General features: G+C 39.2%; 1 protein-coding gene across 1 annotated transcript in view; it reads left to right on the forward strand.

Moving 5' to 3' along the window:
* naaladl2 (N-acetylated alpha-linked acidic dipeptidase like 2) overlaps nt 1–26,392 on the forward strand; it is a 358,608-nt gene that overhangs the window by 135,154 nt on the left and 197,062 nt on the right. The window contains exon 6 of the mRNA XM_088005108.1: nt 25,777–26,044. Within this exon, the coding sequence (XP_087861234.1) occupies nt 25,777–26,044 (268 nt within the window). The remainder of the gene's footprint in view (nt 1–25,776; nt 26,045–26,392) is intronic.

A 26,392-nucleotide genomic window follows, 5' to 3' on the forward strand; every position in this document is an offset into this window, starting at 1 on the left:
GGGTGGATTTGGGCTGTTTCTCTTGATATGAAATTAGATCTGGACACGCAAAGATGTTTTGAATTATTCATTCCCACTCTGGTGATTGGTAGCTATTGCTACAATCCCACTGCAGTCTGTCAGACTGTGGCAGTCTGACGGAGGCGAGGCTGCCCCTCACCTGCACCATCAGCCTTTCTGACCACCACCACTAGGCGATGTTAGTGAAGTGTCTTGTCCAAGGACACAACGACAGAGACAGATGGGGGAGTCAAGCATTTGTTTGAACTATTCAGTCGTTTTTGTATTGAAGTTATCTTTTAAAGCTTTTAAAAACATTGGTTATCTCTTGCCTGAAAGCTACATGACAAAAGTTTTGTGTTTCATGGTGTTTTCACAGTCTACTGGACTCAGTCTCATCTGAGTCCAGTAGACTCAGTTGGGTCTACTGGCCCCTCGCCTGTGGTGGCGCTGCACCAAGAACCACTGAAGGAAACAATCCAAAAACCTCTGAAGAAGACACTAAATGCAACTTCTGTCTTCACAAAGTGTAAACTAAAATGGAGTGGTGTCAGATTGTAGCAGTACGAGGATTACTCTTTTGTCTGTGGTGAAAGACCATAAAACATTTCTCCAGCAAGCACTGGAATCGCATGTTTGTTTTGGTTGTATTTCCCAGAATGCCTTGCGCTCTACTCCACTTATGGCTTTTGGACCAGTCTCTGGTCCACTTCATATATGCATTATGCACCAAAGTTCACTTTAACTGAGCTTAGACTTAGGTTTTCATGCAGACCACACTTGGTTTTTTCAGTCTGCATGTATTGAAATCACCCCAAACGAACCAAGCTTTCAAGACAAATGAGCTAAAGTTGGATTAAAGCTGACTAATAAGGGCTGGCGTTAAGTCAGCCAAATAAACATGGTTCTGAAACAAACTATTACATTTCATTCCTGACCAAACAACAGCATAGTTTTGATGTTGACAAAGAAAATCATTTGAAAATTCAGTTAAAACTACTTTCATTTTCTGTGTTGCCAAACAATAGGATAAGGAACAATTTATTTTACCCTCTGTGCATTTGGTTGACAGCCTATCTTCACCTGGCAATTGAACATTTTCTTTGTACGTCGAAGAAAACAAACTAGAGTAGAAACATAAAAAAATAAAAAAACAAACAAGAGTCTGATTAAAAAAGGAATTGGTGGATTCAGCTAAGGTGTTGGAGTTGTTGCTGTATTCAACATTCAGAGCAGTCCTTGTGGAATTTTTGAAGAGTTAATAATCAATACCAGCACACCAGGCTCTGCTAATTAACACCGATAGAGATGTCGCATGACTTGGTTAATGGAGCAAAAGAAAGTGAGGGAGGAAAAGAGATTGATTTTTGTTTACCCAGACCTGCAACACTGCGTGAAAAAGGGTCTGTCCAAGATTGCTAATGTTGTTCTTAAGCAGCCTATCTGAAATTGGGAGATGAGGCAAAGATCAAGCTATTAGCTTACCCACTTAGCCTGGACTCTGAGGAGGTAACGCACCTATCCAAGCAAAAACTGAACTTGACAAGGACACACTGGGAAGGCTTCCATTACAGAGGCCTTATTGGTTACCTGTCACTAATTCTCACATGTATGATCAGTTTACACAGCCATGTTACCATACTGTAAGAGAAAACGCATCACTCACAGAACTACTCATAAAAATTATACCTAACCTTCATAGTTTTTAAACTATATGAAAACAGACAGGTTGTATGATATGCTTTTATTAGTTTTGTGAAATGTAGGGGAATGGTGACCCTTTATTGAATTAAATGATGAACTGAGTAAGTTGAAAGAGGAAAAAAGCTGCAGAAGCTGGAAAACTATGTTGGTTTATAAACAATGGGATCCTTTGTTGCATTGGCTCATCATTAAATCTCTGAAGCCCTGTCTTTGTCTGCCCTGATATTAAATACATCAAAACATACTTTCAATGATAAATGTTGAACTTCTAGTCAAAACAACTCCTATTATTAACCTGGTTGAAACTATTGACTATTCCTGACCTTTTGCACCACTGACATACACTGTCTAGAAGAGGTGTGCTGATCGATCGGCCACCAATCATAATCGGCAGATTTCCTTGAAAGTGTATGATCAGTGATCACTGATCACCGTCTCTTGTTGCCGATCATCAAAAGTGATAACCTGTATCTCACTTCGCAGCTGCGTTTGAAGCTCATCTCTTCTTTCCTTCACACTGTGAAAACGAGTGGCAACAAATCCTGTTGTGTAGAACTATAACGCTCTGAGAGTGAATGGGGACGTTTGCGTGTCGCGGTGGAAAATGACCTCAGGGGTGAAGCACTTCAAAATGCATCAACACAACGAATATAATATGGCATTTAAAAAACAAGCACTTGACGGAGTTTGTCTACATCGAGGCTCAACGCAAGAAAAAAATGACATCCGGAGCAATGAGACAGCAGGTAAAGCAGTGTAGGGCTGTTGTAAACGAATATTTTAGTAATCGAGTAATCTATCGATTATTCTTACGATTAATCGAGTAATCGGATAAAAAAAATTATAAAATGAAATATTGGTAAATCTGGCATAATACCGGTGTTACTATCAGATATCAATATCAGTCCAATTTTTCATATTTGAGCATCCCTAACAGTTGCTTTTTTGTAGTTTAGAAAACTAACCTGTAACAATAATAGCTCACTTTCTAAGTTAACCAGAAGAAAAGTTATAGAAAAATCTGAAATTATATTGAATTTAATAACAAAGAGGCAGGCTCACAAATATGCTTATAAAAAATGTCTACAATCCAGCTTTTAGTTTATGTATTCATCTTCAGTGAGTTTAATAGATTAATTAAACTCACCTTGCCACCTAACCTGTTACGCTTTGGGTTTGAAAATACGGGAAATGCCGCCTGGAGTGCGAGGAGAGGGCGAATGAACGAACGTAAGATGGGGTGGAGGGGAAGAAATAGACCAGCGGACTGACGAACCGTTAGACCGGGGGACGAACACGGGGGGAAGCAATACGGGATATTTACGACACCTTCACTGGTCACACTCAGAAACTCATCTACCAGCCATGTACGATGCGCTCCGCCACCCGTTTCTTCAGACCGGGATATGAAATTTATTGTGCGGTTCGTCGGTAAAGCTACATTTACACGGTAAGCATCAGCTACTCAGCCGCCCGCCCTGTTCAGGCTATCCGCTCACCTCAGCGCTCTTCCCGCCGTTCGCTTTCAACCAGCAGCCCCGGAGGAGAAATGCTGCCGTACTCCAGGCAACCCCCAGTCATTTTAAGGATGCTTATTGGTTCCCCAAAAACGATAAAAAAAAGTCGGGCATTATCATCAATCAATAAAATCCCCACGGGCCAATCTTGAAGATTGGACTTTATGCCGCTGAGACTTAGCTTTTGTCAACAACTCAGAGGCGGAAGTGAGAGCTCCGTGCAACGCAAATGAAGTCCCGGCCGGAACACGGTGCGCTAACTAATAAAACATAAATTAACGAAGCTTCGAGGCAGGTAAATTTTCCTCGAGGAATTTTAGTAATCGAGGTACTCGAATCATTCGAGGAATCGTTTCAGCCCTAAAGCAGTGCACAACTACCAACACTCCCCCTGATTAGCATCACGGTCAGAAAGCTAAACAAATAACCGGAAAAAGAATTCAAGTCTTGGAGCTGGCGGTGGAAGATACGTGCTACCAATATTACTACTGGTAGTAATATTTCACAGACATAGAGCTACTCAACCTCCACCAGGCAGTGAAGTCTCACACCGAACGTCTGCTTAAAGCTGCAGCATGTAACTAAAAAGAACAATTTGAGATATGTATTAAAACTTTTACTGTCCTAACCTATGACAGAGATTGCTAATTTCTGAAAAATAATAAATCTCCTCTGCCTCCTCCTGTGTTATGCAGATTTACTCAGCTCAGTCAGAACCAACCAATCAGAACCAACATTACTCAGCTAGCCATGCTCTCAGGAAGTTTTGATTCAGTAACTCGGGTTTTTTATTTTAAGGCAACCTGCACTTGACTTTGAATGAATGCTTCGTTTATTACTTGACATTATTTGATATAGGCAGATTTATTTGACTAATAATTGCAGGTTTTTTAGTCCTTTTGACTGATTAGCTGCTATATTTTGCCTGCAAGTATTTTGTATGTTTATGTTTAAATTAGGTAAATTTATTGCCAGATAATTTTTTAATTTATACCTAAAGTGAAAAATGAACAGTCAATCCAGGTTATCAATAGAGATCGACCTCATGGGTGATCGGTATTGGAATCAGCAGCAGATAACCTGACCAGAGCATCCCTACTGTCTAATGATTATTAAATTTTAGAATTCATAATGAAGACATAGCAAACTATATTCTGCTGTCCTTTGTGAAAAACAAGCTTATAAGTAGCTTTGGGTATTAATCTTCATTCTGACAGTGAAAGTACTGTTATATTTCCAGCACTAGCTCTTTGTGTCACCGATAGATCTGCAACATGCTAAAACCTATAGTTAGCTCAAGGCCTGCTGCTGATACAGAAAATACAGGAACAGGGATGAAAACAAAATCTTGGGTAAATTATGTCCTTTCAATGTCTTCTTCAAATGCTACATTTCTATTGGCTGTGGTGAAAGTATTCCACAGATAATACCTATGCTGCGTTTACACTGAGCGCATTTCATGCATCAAAAACGTCCAACGCTTCAAGTTCGATGTGTGTGCACTTTGAAGTCAGACGCTTGACACTTGCTCTTGATGCAAATCAGACACATCAAACTTTCTCTAAGCGGACATTGAAAGGAGACTCCTTGGCATTCATGTACCTCAAACTCTTCCACAATCTCCTGCATATTTTGTCTAAATAAATATGTTTATCTAATGTTTTTAATGTTTATTTAACATGACTGAAAGTTTTTGATCGATGGATTTGGATAGCTCAAATGCAGTGAAATATTTTCAAATAGTAAAAGTTACAAATTACTTGAGATTCCAACTTCCTCACTGCCTCTCCCAAGCAAGGTCCTTTGTATTCCTGCCTCTGTAGTCATAACTTGATTAGTCGTAGATTTTAGAACGAGAGCAAACGGCAACATTTAGTTTATGCTCCATATTTAATTTTTATTTTTTCTTTGTGGTCACATCGGAAAAATGCACCACTGCATCACATAGCAGAGTCTCTGATTGGTTGACTCTCTGCGTCAACACATTGGGTGTGTTTGACATTCGTAAAGTGCTTCAAATCTGCAGCACTAGAAGCACAAAATCCACCATGACACACTTTCAACGCACGTCCACATAGATTTTGAATGTAAGCCAGATGCGCCTGATGCTCAAAATGTGTTTGGTGTGAACGCACCATAACGGTTCAACCAAACTGAACTTTGACTGCAGCAATGCAGCATCCAAACTTCACACACTGCCGACCTTTTGCTTTCCATGCCACAGACTGACTTCTTCACTGTAGTTTTACATCTTGAGTACCCAATTATGATTCTGTCATAATGTATAACTCCTACTACTTTCCATCGCATGCTGCAGTGTTTTCCAGAAAAGCTGCTCATCTTTGTCCCCCCGTGACCTTAATGCTGGGAATCACTAGCTTTTAGTCATGATTCCCTTTCAAGAAAAGTCTGTCTGTTGTAGTTGGGAAACGTCTGTAGAATGACTTGGCAACCCCGACCCATCTTCACTCTAAGTCAGTCAAACAATTGGGAATCTTTTTGTCCAATCTGGACATAGATCTGAGGTGTGAACTGATTTCAGACCTCACTACAAACGTGTCACCTATGAAATATAGAGAGCTTGACACACTATGTAGGTGCAGCTATCTGTTTTTTTTATTTTTTTATTTTATTTTATAAATATACCATATTGTAGACATAGTACAAACTATTAACTAACCGGATTGATGTCTCATACGGGGAAGCTAAAACTGACATTGGTGATAATGAAGAAAAGACACTCAGAACAGAGGAAATGAAGATAATTGCCTATAATAAATTATAAAAAGATTACATTGCACCATGAACAGAAAGGTCAAAATTCTGTTAAACTGAAAAAAAAAAAGTTTAATTAATTCATAAAATAAGCACAGGTCATTTTAACAATATGTTGCGGAGCTTAGTTATAAACAAACAAGATTTATGGTTTAACACAATTTAGGTTTTCAGTTGGTGTTTTCTTTTTGTCTATGCGATCCCATATATATTGGGATCCCATATATATTGGGATCCCATATATATTGGGATCTAATATATACAATAAGCAATATATTATTATTAGCAATATATTATTGCTTATTGTTGTCCATGAAGACAGCATAAAAAACAGTTCAAAAGTAGATGATCCAAACTCATTGAATTATTGAAAAGACATCCTCAACTTTGATTTGAAGAATTAAATTATAGAATAAACTTAGCTCTTGTATATTGCATCTCTTGCATTTTAAGGATAATAAATATATTCTGTCTTAATTTTGAGCATATCTCCTACGCCAGTGGTCCCCAACCTTTTTATTACCACGGACCGGTGAAGACATTGGAAAATTTTGCTGCGGCCCGGGGGATGGGGGGAAGGGGGGTGAACCGTCAGATAAGGCTTCTGCATGTTGGTGTTCCCGCTAAATCCTGAATATACCTAATTTGGGCTGTCTTGGGCTTTTTATCGCAGCCTGTGGGGTTTTCCCTGACTGAGAACGAGAATACAACCTGCTGAATGTGACAGGTAGCCAATCAGAAAGCGCGGTGACGTAAGAACAGAGGGGAATCCCAAACAGCTGACATATCGCGCAACTGAGAGTCCGGTGGATATCGGATGATATGTGGAAATGTTTATTATTTTATGTAAAGGTCGTTATTATATATGTTTATTCAGTTAAAAATGTTAACTATGAAAAAACATATTCACCTCCAAATCATAGAAATAGAGCTGCTGCTCCCGTCGTCTTTTATCCATCGCCTTTTCTTTTTGTTACGTCTTTTATCTCTTAAAATGACTCCACAAACTGTCACTATTGAACTACATCGTCATCCGTGTTTGGTTATTCTAAATTCCCGTATGCTATGTTGGGGGTTTTACTGGATTGTCCTCTGGAATCGGGATGTTCGTGTGGTTTGTTCCTCCTGCCTTGGACACAGGAACCGATCGAACCTGTTGTACTTTTATCAGCTCTGTGGTCACAGAGGTTTGGAGAATCGGCCGACAATTCTTAAATCTTAAATCTGGTCGCTATGGTAACTTTTACATATCCCTTCAAAATAAGATATACAGATGCGCCCCAAAAACGAGCATTTTACTTTCGTGAAAATTTTAACTCACGATATTGACTAACAAGAGCCCTGTGCTTGTTTCTCTGCAACGAGGCGGTCCCATCAGGGAGTGATTTGCAGAACAGCGGATTCAATTCAATGTCGCCAGTGAATTGTTATTTTTTGAATGTGAGGTAAAACATTCATTCATCATTCATTTTATAACCCTCAGCCCCCTGTGAGTACCGAACAGGTGCCCTCACAGAGGGTAACGTTTCGGACGAAACATTACTCCGAATCGTTCACCAGTTGAACATTTCGGGGGCGAGCGGGTTAACACCCTGGACAGGTCGGCCAGCCCTTGTCACAGGGGAAATTAGAGACAGACAACCATGCACACACATTCACACCTAAGGAGAATTTAGAGGGACCCCAATTAACCTGACAGTCATGTTTTTGGACTGTGGGTGGAAACCCACGCATGCACAGGGAGAACATGCAAACTCCATGCAGAAGCGTCCGGGCCGGGAATCGAACCCACAACCTTCTTGCTGCAAGGTGTAACGGGTGGAACCACCAGGGGTCGCTTCCTCCACATTTTGAGCGAGGGGTAGTGTATTCTATAGCGCCCGTGGGTCAGGAGGGACCCCTCCGTCAGGTCCACAGGGTTGAGCTTAGAAGTGTCCCTGAAAATAGTGGAGGGGAAGGGTGTCAGGAAACTGGTTTGGAAGATGTGCAGACAGATATTGAGGCGGGAGATGAAATGGTGGACTTGCCTCAATCTGAGATTCAATCAGAGGCTGAGAATGATGATGATGATGTTGTTTCTGTTGATGTAAATTCTGATGTTCAGCCTCTTTCTGGCAAAAAACCCACACAGGAGATTGACACTACCATCATCCCTGAGCTGAGGAGGTCGGCTCGGAAAACTGCCGGACAGCATTCCAACCCTTACAGGCTGCCCTGTCCTGTGCAGAAGAAGTGATTCAGTTATTGAGTACTAATTTTTTTATGTACATCGTCGGGTCGCCGATGCATAATGATGGGGGGGAATGTAACGGGTGGAACCACCAGGGGTCGCTTCCTCCACATTTTGAGCGCCCATAAAAGGGAAGCTGTCAGGCTGGTGGGCAATTGTCAATCTCCTCTGTGTTTGACCAGGTGTGTTGGCCCACAAGTCCCACTGTTGTGATCAGGTTTGTCAGTTTTTTTGTTGTAAAGAAAAACTCTTAAACTGATTATATTTAGTCAGTGTGTTTGTGTGATGTTTTTATATAGGGCCACACTGCATGTGTTGAGCTGACGATTGCTACCTGGGCGTGTGGTTTGTCGACGCTGCAGGTAGGCTTTGTATATTTTTAACTGGATTGAATTGAATGGTTTTATTGTAAAGATTTAATAGGTGTTTGGTAATTTGTTTTTTTGTTTTTTGCAGTTGTCGCTGCACCCTGCTGTTCTTTTAGTTTGATTTTCTTTTTCCATTGTTTTTCATTTATTTTTGTTTACTTATTGTTTTTTGCAAATACACATCCTCTTATTTTGTAATAATAAATATTGTCTCTTTTATATTGGTTGTTTTTATTGCACTATAAGTGGTCGTAACATTGGCAACAGCTCTATCAACTGCGCCAACTGTGCAGCACGTTATAAAGGCCTAAAAATACTTTTAAGTCTTATAATAATTACGTCATGAGGGAACACGTGACGCAGCTCGGACCCTGTGACGTGTTTGACCCATTCCATTCTGTTCTATGTGACAACACCGCCCTCTGGTGGTCTTGTTTTGTTCCTCCTACTCATGGACTTTCACTGGCGACATTCTGTTAAGTTCTCTCAGCTGTTCTGATTTGCTTGAAGACTTTCAATTGCCCCTTTTCCACCAGCAATAGAAACAACCCGGTTCGGCTCGGCTCTATTTCGGAGTGACCGCGTTTCCACCAGTGCTATGCCCAGAAACGCATGCCTGCCCAGCAATGAAGCTTCAAACTGCTTTGCCACGTAGAGACCAAGCAGGCTGTGGATATAAGCAACACTTCGGGTGTCGTTGTCTCCCATCACTCCCTGATGGGACCGTCTCGTTGCAGAGAAACAAGCTCAGGGCTCCCGTTAGTCATTATTTCTTCTTGGCTCTGTAGCAGGGTGCCGCCTCCTGGTGGCGGGGGGTTGGGGGGGGGGTGTAGCGCCATGTGCTGTGCTTCGTTACATGCGACCCAGAGGTCGCGTTAGCGGAATATTTTCTGTATTTGACCGGTTATTTTTTTTAACTACATTAAAATTTAAAGCCCGTCGGTCATTTGACAGGTTATAATTAACACCCTCATGCGAGGACGTGATAGACTTTACGCAAAGAGTTCATCGCAGAGGAAACTAAAATCAATCAGTAAAAGAATCCTTTCTGAATATCATCTCATTGACACTGAACTAAATGCGTCTTTCTGACCGGTGTTATATCTTTAAAATTTCCTCTTCGGTCATATTTCAGTCCGTTTTCTCGTCAATATGCGAGAGCTTAGCGCGATGCGCGCTCCTGCGAGAGGGGATGCAATTTTGGCCAGGCATGCGTTTCTAGGCATAACACCTGTTGCCGCATGTTACACAGAGCGGCTTGTAATGTTTGACTCACCTACCGGTCCGGGATAAATCCATCCTCCTGTCTCTTCTCTGGGCCTTTTCCCCTTTGCCAAGAAACTTTACAAAGACACCTGATCTGTTTCTTACTCATTTTGCTGCTTGTGGGCTGTGTTGGCGCACAAGTAACAGAGAATCCGGTTAAAGGATTTTCAAAATAAAAGATCCTCCAGACTCAAATAATACATAAAACGGAAATATTTAATTATTTCTTGCGTGGCCCGGTACCAATTGGTCCACGGACCAGTACCGGTCCACGGACCGGGGGTTGGGGACCACTGTCCTACGCAACCTAAAACCCTCCATCTGAGTTTCCCTGAGGGTTTGATGCTTTCAGTTCAGTTTAGGTGACAGTTTCTGTCCGTGTTCGCCCAGCAGGTCTGATTCCAGCTCTGTGACAGTCGCCTCCTCAGCTTTGGTGTTTCCCCAGTTTTGTTTTCAAAAGATATTTCTTCCCAAATAAAAATGATGCTCATTTATTCTTCAGACTATGTCTGCATTCAGCTGTATAAAGCAGTAAGTCAGGCATTGTTATAATTTCTCACTTTATCCTTTAACTTGCTGCCGAAACTTGTTTTGCCACTACAACTTATTTATAGTTTCATGTTCTCTCTTCCTAAGGAAGAGATGTAGATGGAATTTAGCGTTAGAATCTTCCTTAGCACAGCCTAAATCTATGTCGTCTCAAGTCTTTCTGGTAGCAGAAAATAAAAACTCATCAATTAGGCACTTAAACGGAAATGGACACGCATCAGAGAACCAAGATCTATGATGTCTCTTTTACAGCTCATTAGACACTCACTAGGATGATTTGTCGTCTTAGGAAATTAACTGATTTCAGTTGTGATAATAAACTAAAGCCAGAAGTCTGACACAGCTCAGCTGGATTCTGTGAACATATGAGTTTTGACATCCAATATTTGTTACATTTACTGTGAAACTTAGCTTTAAGGCTTTGGCCTCTATAGACGTAGTCTTTCTTAGCACCTATGGAGGCGACATGCAGACCTGTGACAGTGAATGTAACTCACTATGCTGCAGCTCAGGTCATACACCACATGACTTACAGCCATAATAAGTCAGACACAGAGCCTAACATCCTGGATCTAATCTGACAAACGATTCCCACTGGCCTTCACACTCCAGAACTATAACATCAAACCTTGCCTCAAAGTTCATTAAAGTATATCAGAGTGATAACATGCAGGGAAGAAATAGGCTTTCATTCAGTCGTGTTTCCCTTTAATTACTGATTGTGTAAAATGTATAATCCCAAAGAAAAGCGCAAAATGATAGAAAAACGAGAAACTGAATGAGATACCAACACCAGAACATCTTTCAGGATGTCAGAACAGAGTGGTGCAGTAGTGAGAAACATGAAGTCCATGGACCATGGATGTTCATTTCTAGCCAGCAAGAGCTGGACAGTGTGTCATGAAGTTCTACAGGGACCTGGTGATGAAAACATAATGGAGTCAGGTGTGTCAAACAACATTGGAAACATATCTAATTTAAGCTCTTGAGTTCTGACTTTGGAGACTGGTACCGTGGACGCATGGCATGCCACAGGGTGCATTCACACCAGCCCTGCTTACTCTGCTTTAATCAAACTCTAGTTTGTTGGTGGAGGCGCTACATTTTCAGCTCCTGCTGTAAATGTAATATATGTTAAGAGATAGAAATTATTTGTTGCATTTAAGTTTTATTAGTAGGTTTACGGTCATTGACCTGCTAGAGAGACAACCACACCATCTTCCACTTACTCTGGCTTCTGATGCAGGATTATAACCCGTGTCTCACATGAATTATGTAAAAGTCTGATTAAATTCAACATGATAATTCAGACTAAAGATGCTTTGAAAGATATTGGAAAAACATCCTATTTAGAAGTGGCACAAATCTGATTTGTGGGATATTGTGAAAATATCCAAATTGGACAGTTCAGACTGCTGTGAAAACGTTGGATATGGGACACATATGGCAAAAATATCGGATTCGGGTCGCATTTCCTTGCTGTGTGAATGCAGCAAACATAAACTATCATATGCAATCTCAATAAAATACATGTAAGTTTGTGATCTGTGATTGAGAAAACCCATGAAATAGGTTTCAAGTATGAATTTCCGTTAAGTGCTGGATAATGGAAGAATTCAGACAAGAACAGAGAATGGTCGACTCAACATTCAAGAATTTCCTAATTGGATTTAAAAATTGCTGTTCACAAATACTCCACATCTCATCTGGCTTAAGATGGATTCCCTTTGTCAAGAAAAACAAACAGATCCATTTTTTAAAAAAGACTAATTGTGCAAAAGGTGTGTGCATGTGCAAATCCGTCATTTTTTCCTTCTCTTTTTCACTATTTTGTGATGATGTGGTGTAAAATCTTAAAGTAAAAGTTTGTGGTTGTAACGTGATGGTATCAGAAAGTTTGAGTACTTTTGTAAAGCTCTGTCTTTGTTCTACAAATTACATACAATATATATCAGTATGTACAACCAATTTCTGAAAACAGAATAGTTTTAAAATTATGAATTTTAAATAAGAGAAATTCCATAAAGTTTGTGAGAGGCTCTTCCAACTATACATGTAAAGATCATCATAAGATCATAACAATGTGACCACTCACAGAAGAGCTCATAACATAGCTGCTTTCTACAAAGCAAAGTTTAACCGGAAAAATAAAGTTGTTTGAAGCTGAAAATAATTACTTTCACATTATACGAACACATATTAACAGAAAAGCATTGAAGCTAAACAGAGAGCATACAAACAAACAGAGAGAGAGAACCTATTCCTTAATACTTTAACACCACTTTAAATTGGAAGCTTGTATCATTTTAACTCTGCTGCTGGATCACATTCCTTTTAATCCTCCCTATTTCACGCTAGAGGTGACAGTCAGCTGTGAAGGCTTTTCAGAGTGCGTTCAGCTGCAGAAAAACTGAGCCTTAACAGGATTATTTTGACAGAAGAATTTCAAGATCACCTGAACTTCACTTTTTTATTCATCATGGATTCATCCAGTAACCTGCAAGAGACACTACAAAACGCTTATCCTTCAGAGCAAAGTGTTTCCTTCTGTGTGTCCACAGATGTGGTGAAATCAAGTTGGTTTTAAAATTATGTTTTGAAGACAGATTATTATACTGGTTAAATTAGACAAAAAATGATGCCTAAACCGTAGCAATAAATGGAAGCATGACTAATTCAGGCTGTTTCCATTTTGTGTGTGTGTGTGTGTGTGTGTGTATATATATATATATATATATATATATATATATATATATATATATATATATATATATATATATATATATATATATATATATATATATATATATATATAGCCTTGCTACAATCTAAACTTATAATTGGGTCAGGTGAGAACACAGTGGGATCTTTGTCTAGTTTGCCTCCAGTCAGCCTTAAGAAATAAGTGATTTTAGACAATGTGGAGCAACACAAAGACTATTCCAGATCTTTTTAATATTGATACCACTGAGTAATAAAAGTTTTGAAAAAGTACAACTTTTGATCAACTTTTGATGAATCACAATGCTTTTTGTTTGAGAACTAAAATTTCTAGATTGTTCCTTACTATATTATTGTCTTGTATTAACGTTATTGGAATATTGAAAACTAAAATAATAGTAATAATAATTATCGAGCCATTCGGGGTACCTGAACAGCTGCTCTTACAACGGGCCGCCTATTTAAAAAAGCTCATCTTTGAAGCTGCAGTCCCCAGTCAAATTTCTGCCCCCCAGAGAACTTCCTCAGCCCCCACAAATCCACTAAGGAGTTCCTCCAGACTAGCAGCAGCATCAGTTAACAACATCTGGTGGAACAGCATGTCTACTGAGCCCCTCATGCAAACTACAAAACTCCTAAGAATGGTTATAAATGGCATCATGGAGAAGCATTGTTCTGATGTCATGCTGAGGGAGGGAAAGGAAGAATTTCCAGGCGTCAGATACATGTATGATGCAAAGTCAAAATTCTTTAAAGTCATATTTGATATATGCAGCATTTTCATAACTGAGGGTATTGTAGTTACTTGATTGGGATATAAAATGGCACTATGTACCTGGAAAAACCGTGATTACCCTCCTTCAACTCACAAAGACTAAAATCAGGTGAAGTATTACTGTTTAATTTAGTAGTATTGCTACATGATTAATATATTTGTGGTAATGTGACATAAGAAAAAGCCAAAGAAGCTGCACCATGTCTGAATCAGTGAGCAGCATATTTCTATTTTCAGATGAATGTACCATATTTCTCCTTCCAACACTGAAATAAAACACTTCAATCAATAAAGACATATTAATTCAGCAGTCAATCTAACATATTTGTAGCTGACACATTAAAAGGTAAACATATTTACAGCACATGTTCTGAGCAGCAGCGGTCTGATTTAGTTCTGGGGAAAATGATTTGTATAAGACATATTAATACTCCTCTGCATCTCTTTCTTTTTCAGCGTTCTAATTGAAACCTGGAATTCATCAAGCTCATATTTGTCTTTCATCACAGAAATATTCCTTTCCTTCTGCTCTTATTCAAATTGTAAGCCTTGAAAAATTCTTTCTGTAGATTCAGATCCGACTTCATTAGGCTGATTTTACTTCCAGCCAGCTCTCCATTTAATGAATCTTATAACTTTATGCTAATGCGTTTCATAAAAGTCAAAGTGTGAGGTTAACTATATTAATTAAGCAGACCCGACATATTTGATTTTGCTAACCAGGGTCATGTTGGTTGTTAGGCTAAAATTGTGTGTTCAAGATCTCCTACCTTCTCTTGTCACCACGATTCCAAAGATTAATCTCTATGTTGTCCAGGGCTTCATAAGTCAAGTGTAAAGCCTGTGACATGAGTTTGGAACTCCAGCTCTCCAGGGCCGCCAATTTTCAGATGTGTTCCTGGTTCAACAAGCCCAAATCAAATGGCTGAGTTACCTCCTCAATATGCAGTCGGGTTCCCCAGAGTCCTGCTAATGACCTGATTATTTGATGAATTTGTGTTGAAGCAGAGATGCATCTAAAAGTTACAGAGGACTCGAGTTGAAACCTGCTGGTCTGCAGTTCGGGTGTGAGCATAACCAGTTAGCACAGCTGGTGTAGAAAAGAAAAGTGAAGCTATTTTACATCCACATATACCCTTTAAATACTCTTGTATGCAAAGCAAGTATTTCTACAATGTCTTCTTGTTGTTCAAGACTGACAACACACACACTCACATGCAGTTAGAGCAGAGAAAACACTCCAGGTCCTAAGCTGTCATGGTTAATGATTAAGTGTAAGGAAGAATATAGATTCCATTCTTAGGAACCACTTCTACTGTCCTAATGTCCTGTAATTTCAAGATTAAGAGTTTATTAATTACAGGTCAGCATTTCTGACACTAAAATGTTGTCAGAACAACATATCATGCGCTGGACATCATCTATCCCCAAATAATATCATTGGAGTTCTGTTCAAGGAAGGATGTACAACCCCTGGCAAAAAGTATGGAATCACCAGTCTTGGATGAGCACTCATTCAGACATTTCATGCTGTAAAACAAACTCAGATCAAAAACATGATACAATATTAAGGTCGTTCCAAAGTGCAACTTGTTGGCTTTCAGGAACACTCAAAGAAATGAAGAGAAAATATTGTGGAAGTCAGTGAATGATACTTTTATTGACCAAACACAGGGAAATAAATATGGAATCACTCAATTCTGAGGAAAAAAGTATGGAATCATGAAAAACGCATAAACAAAAGACCATTCAAAATACATCACTAGTATTTAGTTGCACCACCTTTGGCTTTTATAACAGCTTTCAGTCTTTGAGGCATGGACTTGATGAGTGACAAACAGTATTCTGCATCAATTTGGTGCCAACTCTCTTTGATAGCAGTTGCCAGATCAGCTTTGCAGGTTGGAGCCTTCTTGTGGACCATTTTTTTCAATCTCCACCACAGGTTTTCAATTGGGTTGAGATCTGGACTATTTGCAGGCCATGACATCGACTGAATGTGTCTTTCTTCAAGGAATGCCTTCACTGTTTTTGCCCGATGGCACGATGCATTGTCATCTTGGAAAATTATTTCATCATCACCAAACATCTGTTCAATTGAAGGGATGAGAAAACTGTCCAAAATGTCAATGTAAACTTGTGCATTGATAGAAGAATTAACCACAGTCATCTCCCCAGTGCCTTTGCCTGACATGCAGCCCCATATCATCAAGGACTGTGGAAATTTGGTTGTTTTCTTCAGGCAGGCCTCTTCATAAATCTCACTGGAACGGCACCAAACAAAAGTTCCAGCATCATCACCTTGTCCAATGCAGATTCTTGACTCATCACTGAAGACAACTTTCATCCAGTCATCCACAGTCCATGATTGCCTCTCCTTAGCCCATTGGAGTCTCGTTCTTTTATGTTTAGGTGTCAATGCTGGTTTTCGTTTAGCTTTCCTGTATTGAAATCCCATCTCCTTTAGGCGATTTCTTACGGTTCGGTCACATACATTGACTCCAACTTCCTCCCATTTATGCTTCATCTGTTTAGTTGTACTTTTTCGGTTTTCAAGACAAATGGCCTTAAGTTGTTTGTCTTGACGCTTTGATGTCTTTCTTGGTCTACCAGTACGCTTGGCTTTAACAACCATTCCATGCTGTTTGTATTTGGTCCATATCTTGGATACAGCTGACTGTGAACAGCCCACATCTTTAGCAACCATGCGTGACGGGTTACCTTCTTCAAGAAGTTTCACAATCCTCTCTTTTGTTTCAAGGGACATTTCTCTTGTTGGAGCCATGGTTCTCACCACTCCACTTCGTCCAGCAGCCCTCCAAGGTGTCATGACTGCAGGTGTTTTGAACTGCACACTAACGGGCACATCTAATCTGGGGCAGGTGTCCATTTAGGGAAAGGAAATAGACTGGGTGTGTCCTTTTTTTTCTACCTCCAATTTGAGTGATTCCACACTTTTTTCCTCAGAATTGAGTGACTCCATATTTATTTCCCTGTGCTTGGTCAATAAAAGTATCATTCACTGACTTCCACAATATTTTCTCTTCATTTCTTTGAGTGTTCCTGAAAGCCAACAAGTTGCACTTTGGAACGACCTTAATATTGTATCATGTTTTTGATCTGAGTTTGTTTTACAGCATGAAATGTCTGAATGAGTGCTCATCCAAGACTGGTGATTCCATACTTTTTGCCAGGGGTTGTAGAATACTTCAAAACGAAGGACAGTTTTCTACTTGAAGAAGTAGAAGTAGAAATGGTACTTTTTATGCCTTTAAAAAATGGAATAGACTCATCCTCTGTGTTTCCGATGCTTGCGGTACAATGAGAGAACACTGAAGGTCAATTCAATTAATAATGAGAAGGGGGCACCCGATGCTTCAACATGTGAGGCCGAGGGGACCTGACCAAGCGAAGGGAGTCCTATTGAAAAACTCTATGATCGCCACACAGACGCTTGCTATATCGTCCACTGGTTGTCCACTGTTTGATGCCAGTGGACAACCAGAAGCTCTATTGAAGGAAAAAGCTCCCAGTTCATGATGGAGCCTTCTCCACTATGACATATAGATGTATACCTTCTCTTTATGTTTGGTAGGTTTACATTTTAAGCTTTATGATGTGGGTGAAATAGGTCGGGTGTCCTTCCTCCAGCTTGCTGGAATCTTGACCCGTTCCACCCTGACAGAACTGATCTAATGGAGTCAGGTTTATAGACTGCTTTGTTTGCACACCTGCTCAGGTCTGCCTGCACATTTTGTACAGGTCTGAGATCAGCTTTTTGTGATTAATTTTGTTGTCCTTTTGCAAATTTGTGGCTAATTTTCTGCTATTATTTGGATCATTGTCTGCTTAGAAAACCCATTTGCGCCAAATGATTAGCTTCTCTATTAATATCTTCCAAGAATGTTTCCATATTTTCAAATTAGAAAATTTTAAAATACTGTTGGTGATCCTGACTGACCCAAAGCTGGAGAGGTTTGTATAATATAATGGCAGTAAGGAGGGGGAAAGGTTATCTCCTTTTATACATCATGCAAACATCTAGTGTTGAACTCTTAGTAATTCCTCAGTTAAAACGCTCATGCAACTCCTACTTAAACTGGAGATCACATTATGTGTTCTACATTATCATATATGTTATTTAATGCTTTAAACACAATAGGAATGCAAGATACACAATATCATTGAAGGATATAAGAAGCGCTGCACCAAGTTTTCTGTTGGGATGTTAATTGATGAACTCTCTGATGTTCTTTCTGAATTTCTCCCCTCTAACTTGTTCTGCAGTGATATGTCAATGATGTCTTAAATCTTCTTTACTGGCAGCCTCAGTCTTCACTTGGATTACATCTAAACACCAACCCTGGCACCTGAATAAGGATTTCCTTTCATGAAGCCTGAGCACAAGCTACACACACTGAAAATATGACAAATGCAAATGGGACGAGAGAAATCAAATGTGACTAACGTGCATTGAAACAGAGAAAATCAATTGTCTCTTGAACAAATGGATGAGCTATTAAAATGATTGTGTCCTACAGGAATATATTATCCTCCGCAGCTGCCAGCAGAGGCAACAGCGTCTCGTATGCTAAGTCTGCTTGGCCCGGGAATGCACATTAGCACACTCACCAAGTCAATTATTTCTACAATATGCATCGGGTAAATGTGATTTATCTCCCTGCGCCTATGCTCCTAGCTCTTGCCTATTATCATTATAATGAGTCTGAAACATGCAATAAAAATATTGCTACACAAAGTGAAATAGGAGCATGAGAAGACATTTTTTTAAGAGATCATATGTCTGGTGGTGACAAGGAGACTGTCGGATGTTACAGTGGAGTAATACTGTCATTTTTACATCTGTGTCGTTCCAAAAGATGCTGGATTTTAAACAACCAGGGATCCAGGGAACTGTTTAATTATTGCGAACAGACTTTTCATCAATTCATACGGTGAGCAAAGTATTAATTAAAGCTTAGCTGACAAAAACACCAGATATGAAACATTACAACATAAGCTTTCATGGTTTCTGCTGCCTGCTGACGTTTAAACAAACCATTTTTCAATAAGTTTCCCTTGTGAGGGCGACATCAGAGGCAAGTCATCCCATGCATCGGGTGAAGACGCTAAGCAGACTTCAAATGCATCCATATTACCACTTCAAAACAATCAGAGCATCTTTTCAGGCACAAGAAAGGTTACACAGCATGGAAATAACACACATTATCTTAACAACCTTATTTTGAAGTTTTTCAATTGCCTTTTGGTATCGTTTCCTCAACCGAATAAATGCATAAATGTACACAGCAGCCATGTTCAATTAGCTGCAAGAAAATGTCAAGAAGACCAAACCGCCCCAAACAAAAGACAAGCATTGATGGTTGTGTCTAACTTTTCTGAACTGAAAGGTCCAGCACAATCTAAAGTGGTGACCCTATGTGGTTTAGATAAAATTAGGAATCTGTTGTCTTGTCCTCAATAATCCTTTCTTAATATCCTTACACAGGGTAATGAGCGCATACATTGATTGAGAAAGCACAATGCCATCCTTCCCCCTATCTGTATGCTTTTGCCAGAAAATCGCTCTGTTTACTGGGCATCTCTGTCAGTTGTGGGCGGTAACACTTCTGACTGATCTGATTGGCTGGATTTTCAGCTCAAATCCAGTGATGGCCAGCACGGGTTGTCATGGACGTACTTTCATACACCATATAGGAGGAAAGAATGTCAGCTGATGGTGGCATCTTGGTGTGAGGCGTCTCACATCATACGGTTCAAATCTACGAGGCAGACCTTGAAGATCTGAAAGAAGGTCATTTGTCAGGACATTTATAACAATCTGAAGATGAAACAAATATGGATTTCCAGGCATTATTCCAAATACACAGCCAAGGAAACTACAAGTTGGTTTCAATTGAAAGTCTAAAAGTTTATGACAAAACCCAACTGATCAAGTAGTTGTGCTTCAGTTCAATTGCTCACGTGTATTAGAGTTGTTTGAGGAGTCCAAACATTTGATAGCTGCCTGGTCAGTCTGGCAAATTGTGTACACAATAATATTTATACAACAGTACCTTCCTGCTCTTGGTGAAGGCAGATGCTTTTCTCTCTGTAAAATTAACTCCATAACTTTGGTAGTTATGATAAACATCCCAGTATTCCCTCTTGGCCAGAGTTGAGTCTGTGCCTCAAGCACACAAGATTGGATGCTAAGGTAACTTGTTCAGAAGTAAACAACTGACTAAATTGGTCTTGGCAGTTCAGGGATCTGACTAAAATGCCATCACGCTGCCTATTGAATGCCTTTTTTGCAGATTAGCATGTGGATTATATATTTTCTATGGCCTGGGGAAGCCTTGGTGACTCCCCCCCCTTCCCCCCCATTGGGAAAATGAAAGTGTCAGTGTAGCGATCTGAGTTTTGCTCCTGCAGCTGTTATGTTATTTTGAAGTCTATTACCAATGATTCTTTAATGTCATTGAGCTACCGACATTGTTCCTGGACTTTGCTAGTTCTAGGCTGGAAAGAAAGAGATGAACCTAGAATATAAAGCCTGGAATATATTATAGTGAAGGTGTTCCATTTTAAATGAATGTTAGTAATGAATTAATCTGTTTAAGAATTAAGATGAATTCTGATAAATGGATCCTCTATTTTCTCCAGTGGTTCTAATATTACTTAAAGGAATCCACGAGACTGTTATATTTTAACTCTTGTGCGACAGGTTCAGTGTTATTTCCTGGATCCTAAATCTTGCACTTGTCCTGAAATTTTAGCTATATGTGGAACAACCTGGGCATAGAAACCTGAATATCTACAGAAATCCAGTTTCTATAATTTTACTGGTTAATACAAATTGACCTGACATAATACTTTATGCATGTGCATGTGTATATTTTAACATGATGAAATGAATTTATTACATGAGCCATTTTCATACATAGCTTCCATTACTTATCAATTATGTGGAGGTGGAATGCATTAACATGAAAGCTCTAACCAGTTAATCCTGCTGAGGTTTTGAGAGATAAAAACCAGTATTACAGTCACTGTATGGGATGCTGTCTGTAAAGTTACAGTCAAAAATGAACAGCAATAATTTGGGTTATGTAGCTTGTCGTAGGAGAAAAGAAATTGGAGTTGAGTTTACAAAATCACATTTTTTCAGTGCTATTCATTCTTTTATAAATATCATGGATGGATGGATGGATTTCGTGCCATAGGGGAAATCCTAAATTTTTGTGAGCTTCTAATTAGTTGATGTTTCGTTGACATGGTTAGACGTCTCTAAATGCATATTGAGGCAACACCCGAAGCACACTGATTCCTTGAATGCCTTCATTGGGAAAATCATAAGAAATGTCAAAGACATGAAGAAAAGAATAGAGGACTCCCAGAAAGCTGGTTTTTCATTGGGTAATTTCCAGATGCCTGAATGTACCGCTGTCATCTGTGCAAACTATATGCAAATAGAAACAGAACTGACATCTACAGCCAGCATGTTATCGCTGTGTCCTGGAAACAAGCATGTTCTGAGAAATTTTGTGCATCAGCCACAGAACCAAAGTAAAACGCCAACGGAAGATATTGTCAGAAAATTGGTAAGATAGCATAATTATCCACAGTGTAATGAGTACCAACATGGGCTGAAAGACCACTAAGCGGGGAAGAAGCCATTATTCCAAAAGCAACATAAAAACCCAGATTACAGTTTGCAAATGCACTCCGAGGTAAATGGCTTAATTTACCTCTGAGATGTCCTGCATACTGATCAAACTAAAATAGAAGTCTTTGGCCATAATTACAATCATTACATGTGCAGTTCAAATGTGGAATCTTCCAAACCTGAGAACTCCTCCACAGCATGAAGCACATCGGTGGCTGGAGGACACTTTGGATACCCTAAATGTTTCATCAGGTCATTCAGCTTAAAAATTGCAATTCTACCAAATACTCATGAAATGTATGTACATTTATAGATTTAAGAATAAAATATCCAAAATTATTTTTCTCTAATTATTGACATTTGGCAAGAAGGAAAAATATTGGTGATTACAGCTGAGCATGGAAGGTTTAATGGAGCGTCAGTGAAAAAGGCCCTACCTTATGGTTTTTTTCTTTTTTTTAACAGCATATGTTTTTATGTTTTGTCTTTTAACTGTATTATTTTTATATGTTATTGTTAAAAAAAATTGTATTTAAAAATGTTAACATATTTGTTATATGGACACAATAGGGAATGGTAGAGTGTGAGAGCCACAGAAAACATCAGCATACATTTTAATCAAAGACAGTCAAAGATGATTACTTACAGAAGGAGCCAGTCTGACGGACACAAACACACTGATGCACATGCAGAGTCCGTTGAGACCTGAAGTGTCAGCAGTGTTGGGCATGTGTCCCAAACCACAGGGAGTCCTTCCAACCACTTGGCTTATGGTTGAAGGTCTCACACATGTCTTGGGAAACACTGTTACACACATGAATGGAAACATTTGCACACGGCCCGGCTCATCGTGGCTGCTGGAGAGCTTTGAGTCGCAGCCTTCTAACAACACAACGCCACAACGGTGTGTTTGGGCCGACTGCTCCTGAGTCTGATAGAGTTATCGTACATGTCTCTCTCTTACCCACACATTAAACACACAATTCCCATTTAAACTGATCATCCACATCATTTAAACATCTGCTTTGAGATTGAAAAGCGCTCCTCACCTGTTCATTCACACCTAGGGTGAGTCATTTTTACTAGAAGGAGGGATAATGGCCTCTCATAGAGGCTTGTGGGGAACATAACATCTTGTAGTCCTTGTTTGAATAGATGTCAAGGGTGGAAAGCTCTAATTTCCCATCCAAGTACACTCACTGACAATAACAGTTAAGCACCCTAAAGGAAGGTTTGTTTAGATGTACTTTGATATTCTCACTTGCAATTGGTGTTGAAAAGGAAGTGGAATAGGTGGTGGTACCAGAAGTTGGTACAAAGATTCACTGAAGTGTTTAGAAGTCATTCTAAATGTTGCTCAGGTGTTTTGACAACATTACCAGCACTTGATGGAGTTTGATGTAGATTTTCTAATGAATGTATTAGACAAGGACAGTGAGGATGTAGTTCACTGTAATAAGTATTTTATGGAAAACAGACACCTCCTCTGTTTGTTGGTCGCCGTGAACAACCACACCAGCAGAGGGCGCTGGACAGAACACAGGCACTCTGTTCTGTCCAGCGCAGACACAGGAAAGTGAGCTATAGCCTGTCCTTAGATTCTCACTTAATCAATACAGCGTACACCGCTGTGGGCCACTGAGTAGTGCCCAGTTTTCCCCTGGGTCTGGCGCCGGTAACACAAACATCTGCATCTGATGTGTTGAACAAAGAGTTTTTATTTTAGGTAAAGTTTATTCTCACAGCACACTGTTGAGTCTTGCTTTTGCATTTCAATGATGAATAAAGATACCCTGCCTTAAGCTTCAGTTGCCAGTTACATTTCACATTAGTGACCAAATACCATTACTTCACTTTATTTAACACTATGCAAATGTTCTGTCTGCACTGAGGAAGATTCACTCACTTTGGTCATGCCGAGTGCTTGCAGTGGTTTCAACTAATTGCTTTATCTACTCCCTGATATGTACTTAATAGACTACTGCAGGAACTCATGCACTGTCTAAAGTTCCTTCGAACTTTTTTTCCTGACGGTCAGTCAGGAGTGAATAGAACAATTTATGAAACATGTTTCCTTTTGTAATTACAATAATTGCTAATCATACAAAATTTACAAAGTATCTTTAAAAAATAAATAATAGACAATGAAATATTACTGAAGTGATAGAATGGGTGAATTTATAATCAAAATAAAAATTGCTACTGTTTGTTTTTAATTTATCGTTGAAGTTCTTGACGTTTTGTGTTTTGATTTGTGTTTTTGTGTTTTAGGGTCTTAATGTCCTTGTAATGTTTGTAAAACGCTGATATTGTTGAGGTGGTTGTGAATTTTTGTGTTGTAATTTTGTTGATAAGGTATTTTAAAATGTTATATTGTAATGTTTGTGGTGTGGAAGAATAGTTTCTACTATAGTAGAGACTAATGGGGATCCTTAAATAAACAAATATAAACATTGCAGTAGATTTCAACTCTTCTACGAGGTCTGAAGTTATATTTTCCATGCTATTGCTACTTAGCCAGTAGGATAGAGTCTGACGGCAGTTAAAATTCACACTAGACATAATTGACATTTCCAAAAGTGCTAATGCTAATAGAATAGGAAGAACAGATTAAAACAGAGAAGAAGAAAACTGTCTTATACACAACACCTGAGTTTATCATCAAAATATGTCATAGTATTGTGCAGGGAATCGGAATGGTTAGTTTTAATTTTCCATTTGCATAAAAGGAGTAGTGTGGAGGGTCAATTCAACTTAAGCATAACTGATATTGACATCGACATTCTTTCAGTAAGGTAAAATAAGCAATCTCTTGAAAAATAAGGCTGTACTTGTTCATTTTGTTTTCATACTTATAGTTCTCTTGACTTGCAGTTTTCCTGAGGTTTATTTTACTTCAGAAGTCACCGCTGGTGGAGGGCTGGGTTTTTGAGGCTGAAATGCCAGCCAGGAAAGTCTGTACAAGTCTTTATTGGTGAACTTTTGAGTCCAGCTCTCTGTGAGTCAAAACAATAAGAAGGGTAAACATCAAGAACCAAACAAACCAGGAGAATCAAATAAGACTTGGATCAATCTTTATTGACATTTCTTTTGTGCAATTAGGAAAATGAGAATGATGGGGACTCCAGAATCCTGTGAGGATTTTTGGTGTGTTTGAGAAGCAAAGAAAGACAAGAAGTTCATTTAGTTTAGCCCCCTGGCCATAGAGACTGGGGAAGAATAGAACGGTTATCTGCAATACTGCAGATCAATTAGTTTATGTTCTGCACTTATCTACACGGATTCTGAATTGGATTCTGCCCATCAGTCTTACAGGCAGGTTTTAGTTTTTGTTCCTACTTTGATTAAGCAGGATAGCAAAAGGGAACATTAACAGGTTATGTTTTTGTGACAACAAAGATGAAATGTATATCTTTTTTACTATTTTCTGTTTGCAATTAGTAATGTATGAAAATATTGATAAAAATGTACCTTGTACATTCAGGTCTACAAAACTCTCTGAGTGCTCATTGTCTTTATGTTCTTCAGTTGATTTCTCTGTGAAAAAATGTTTTTTCTGTCGCTGGTTGATGGTCCGACGTCGTTCTCTCTGACCATGGCTCCATGGAGCTTACTGGAACTTACAGAAGTTCAGAAAGCAGCTTCAGCCGTCACTTTTCACATAATTTACAACAGCACAACTTTACTGTAAATATATTTTTACTTTAAAAATCACACCACTCTGCAGTTACTTTGGTTTCAAAGAGAAAACATTTTCCAGGCATTCGGTTAATATTAAACCAACTGGTCATGATTTACACATAGCAGCAGCAGGAATCCTTTCTAAATATTGACAAATCTTAGCTTGTTCCCTTGGCTTTCAGTCCGTTTTGCATGTGATGTTGTTCATGTTTTCCTTGTGTTATTTCCACTTCATAGCACATAAGTTGGAGATTACTTTGAATTTCTTTGTGTGTGTGTTGGACTCTGAAATATGGTGCAAAATTTATCTTATAGAAACATTAGAAGTTGATGTGCTTGATACTTATTTCATTTACTGTTTATGGTTAAAGTACAAAATAAATTTTAAAATGCTATGTAGTCATTTTACTATATTGCTTGAATTTGCACCTGAGCTCAAGAATTAATCAAGCTAAAAAAACAAAACCAGACTTCATGATCCCAAACTGTTTAGCTTTCCTGATCATTATATTGTGTTCCAGGTCTTTCTCCAGCCTGGCAGGCGACAGTGAGGAGTCCAGGGCCAGGTACCTGTACAGGCAGTGGGTCGGACTTGGCCTGACTGATGTCCACCTGTACAATCACACGGTTCTGCTCAGCTTGCCTGGCTCCACTCCAAACACCATCACCGACAGATCCAGCCATCAGTGTTTTCTTCCCCACGGGACCCCGTGTGACCAGCGGGGGCCCACTGACCTGCTGAAGCAGCAGTTCTCCTACGCAGCCTACTCTGCAGTAGGCAGCGTTCAGGTACCAGCTGTCTCTTTGGGTTTGACCTACTGCATGTGAGTGGGTTCTGGCCTCTTTAACCCTTTTGATATGATCAAATCATAAAAACTTATGAGGCTTGTTTCTACTCTAACATATTTGGTCTGAGATAATGAAGGAAATTAATTGTGTTAATTGTTGAATTAACCAACAAGTAATCTAGTAATCGATTAATCGCTAACTGGAGTACTCTAAAAATGGCCAATTCAGCCAAACCTAAAAAAAAAAATAATAACCTTTTCCATTCAACATAAAAACCATTCTTTGTTTGTCTATAAATATGTGAACCCAGGACTCTTCAACTGTCAGTTTTAGATAAAAAGCAACCTC

The sequence above is a fragment of the Poecilia mexicana genome, unplaced genomic scaffold (genome assembly GCF_051168715.1).
Source record: "Poecilia mexicana isolate PSO_F unplaced genomic scaffold, ASM5116871v1 scaffold_4, whole genome shotgun sequence".
In the NCBI taxonomy this organism is placed as follows: Eukaryota; Metazoa; Chordata; class Actinopteri; order Cyprinodontiformes; family Poeciliidae; genus Poecilia; species Poecilia mexicana.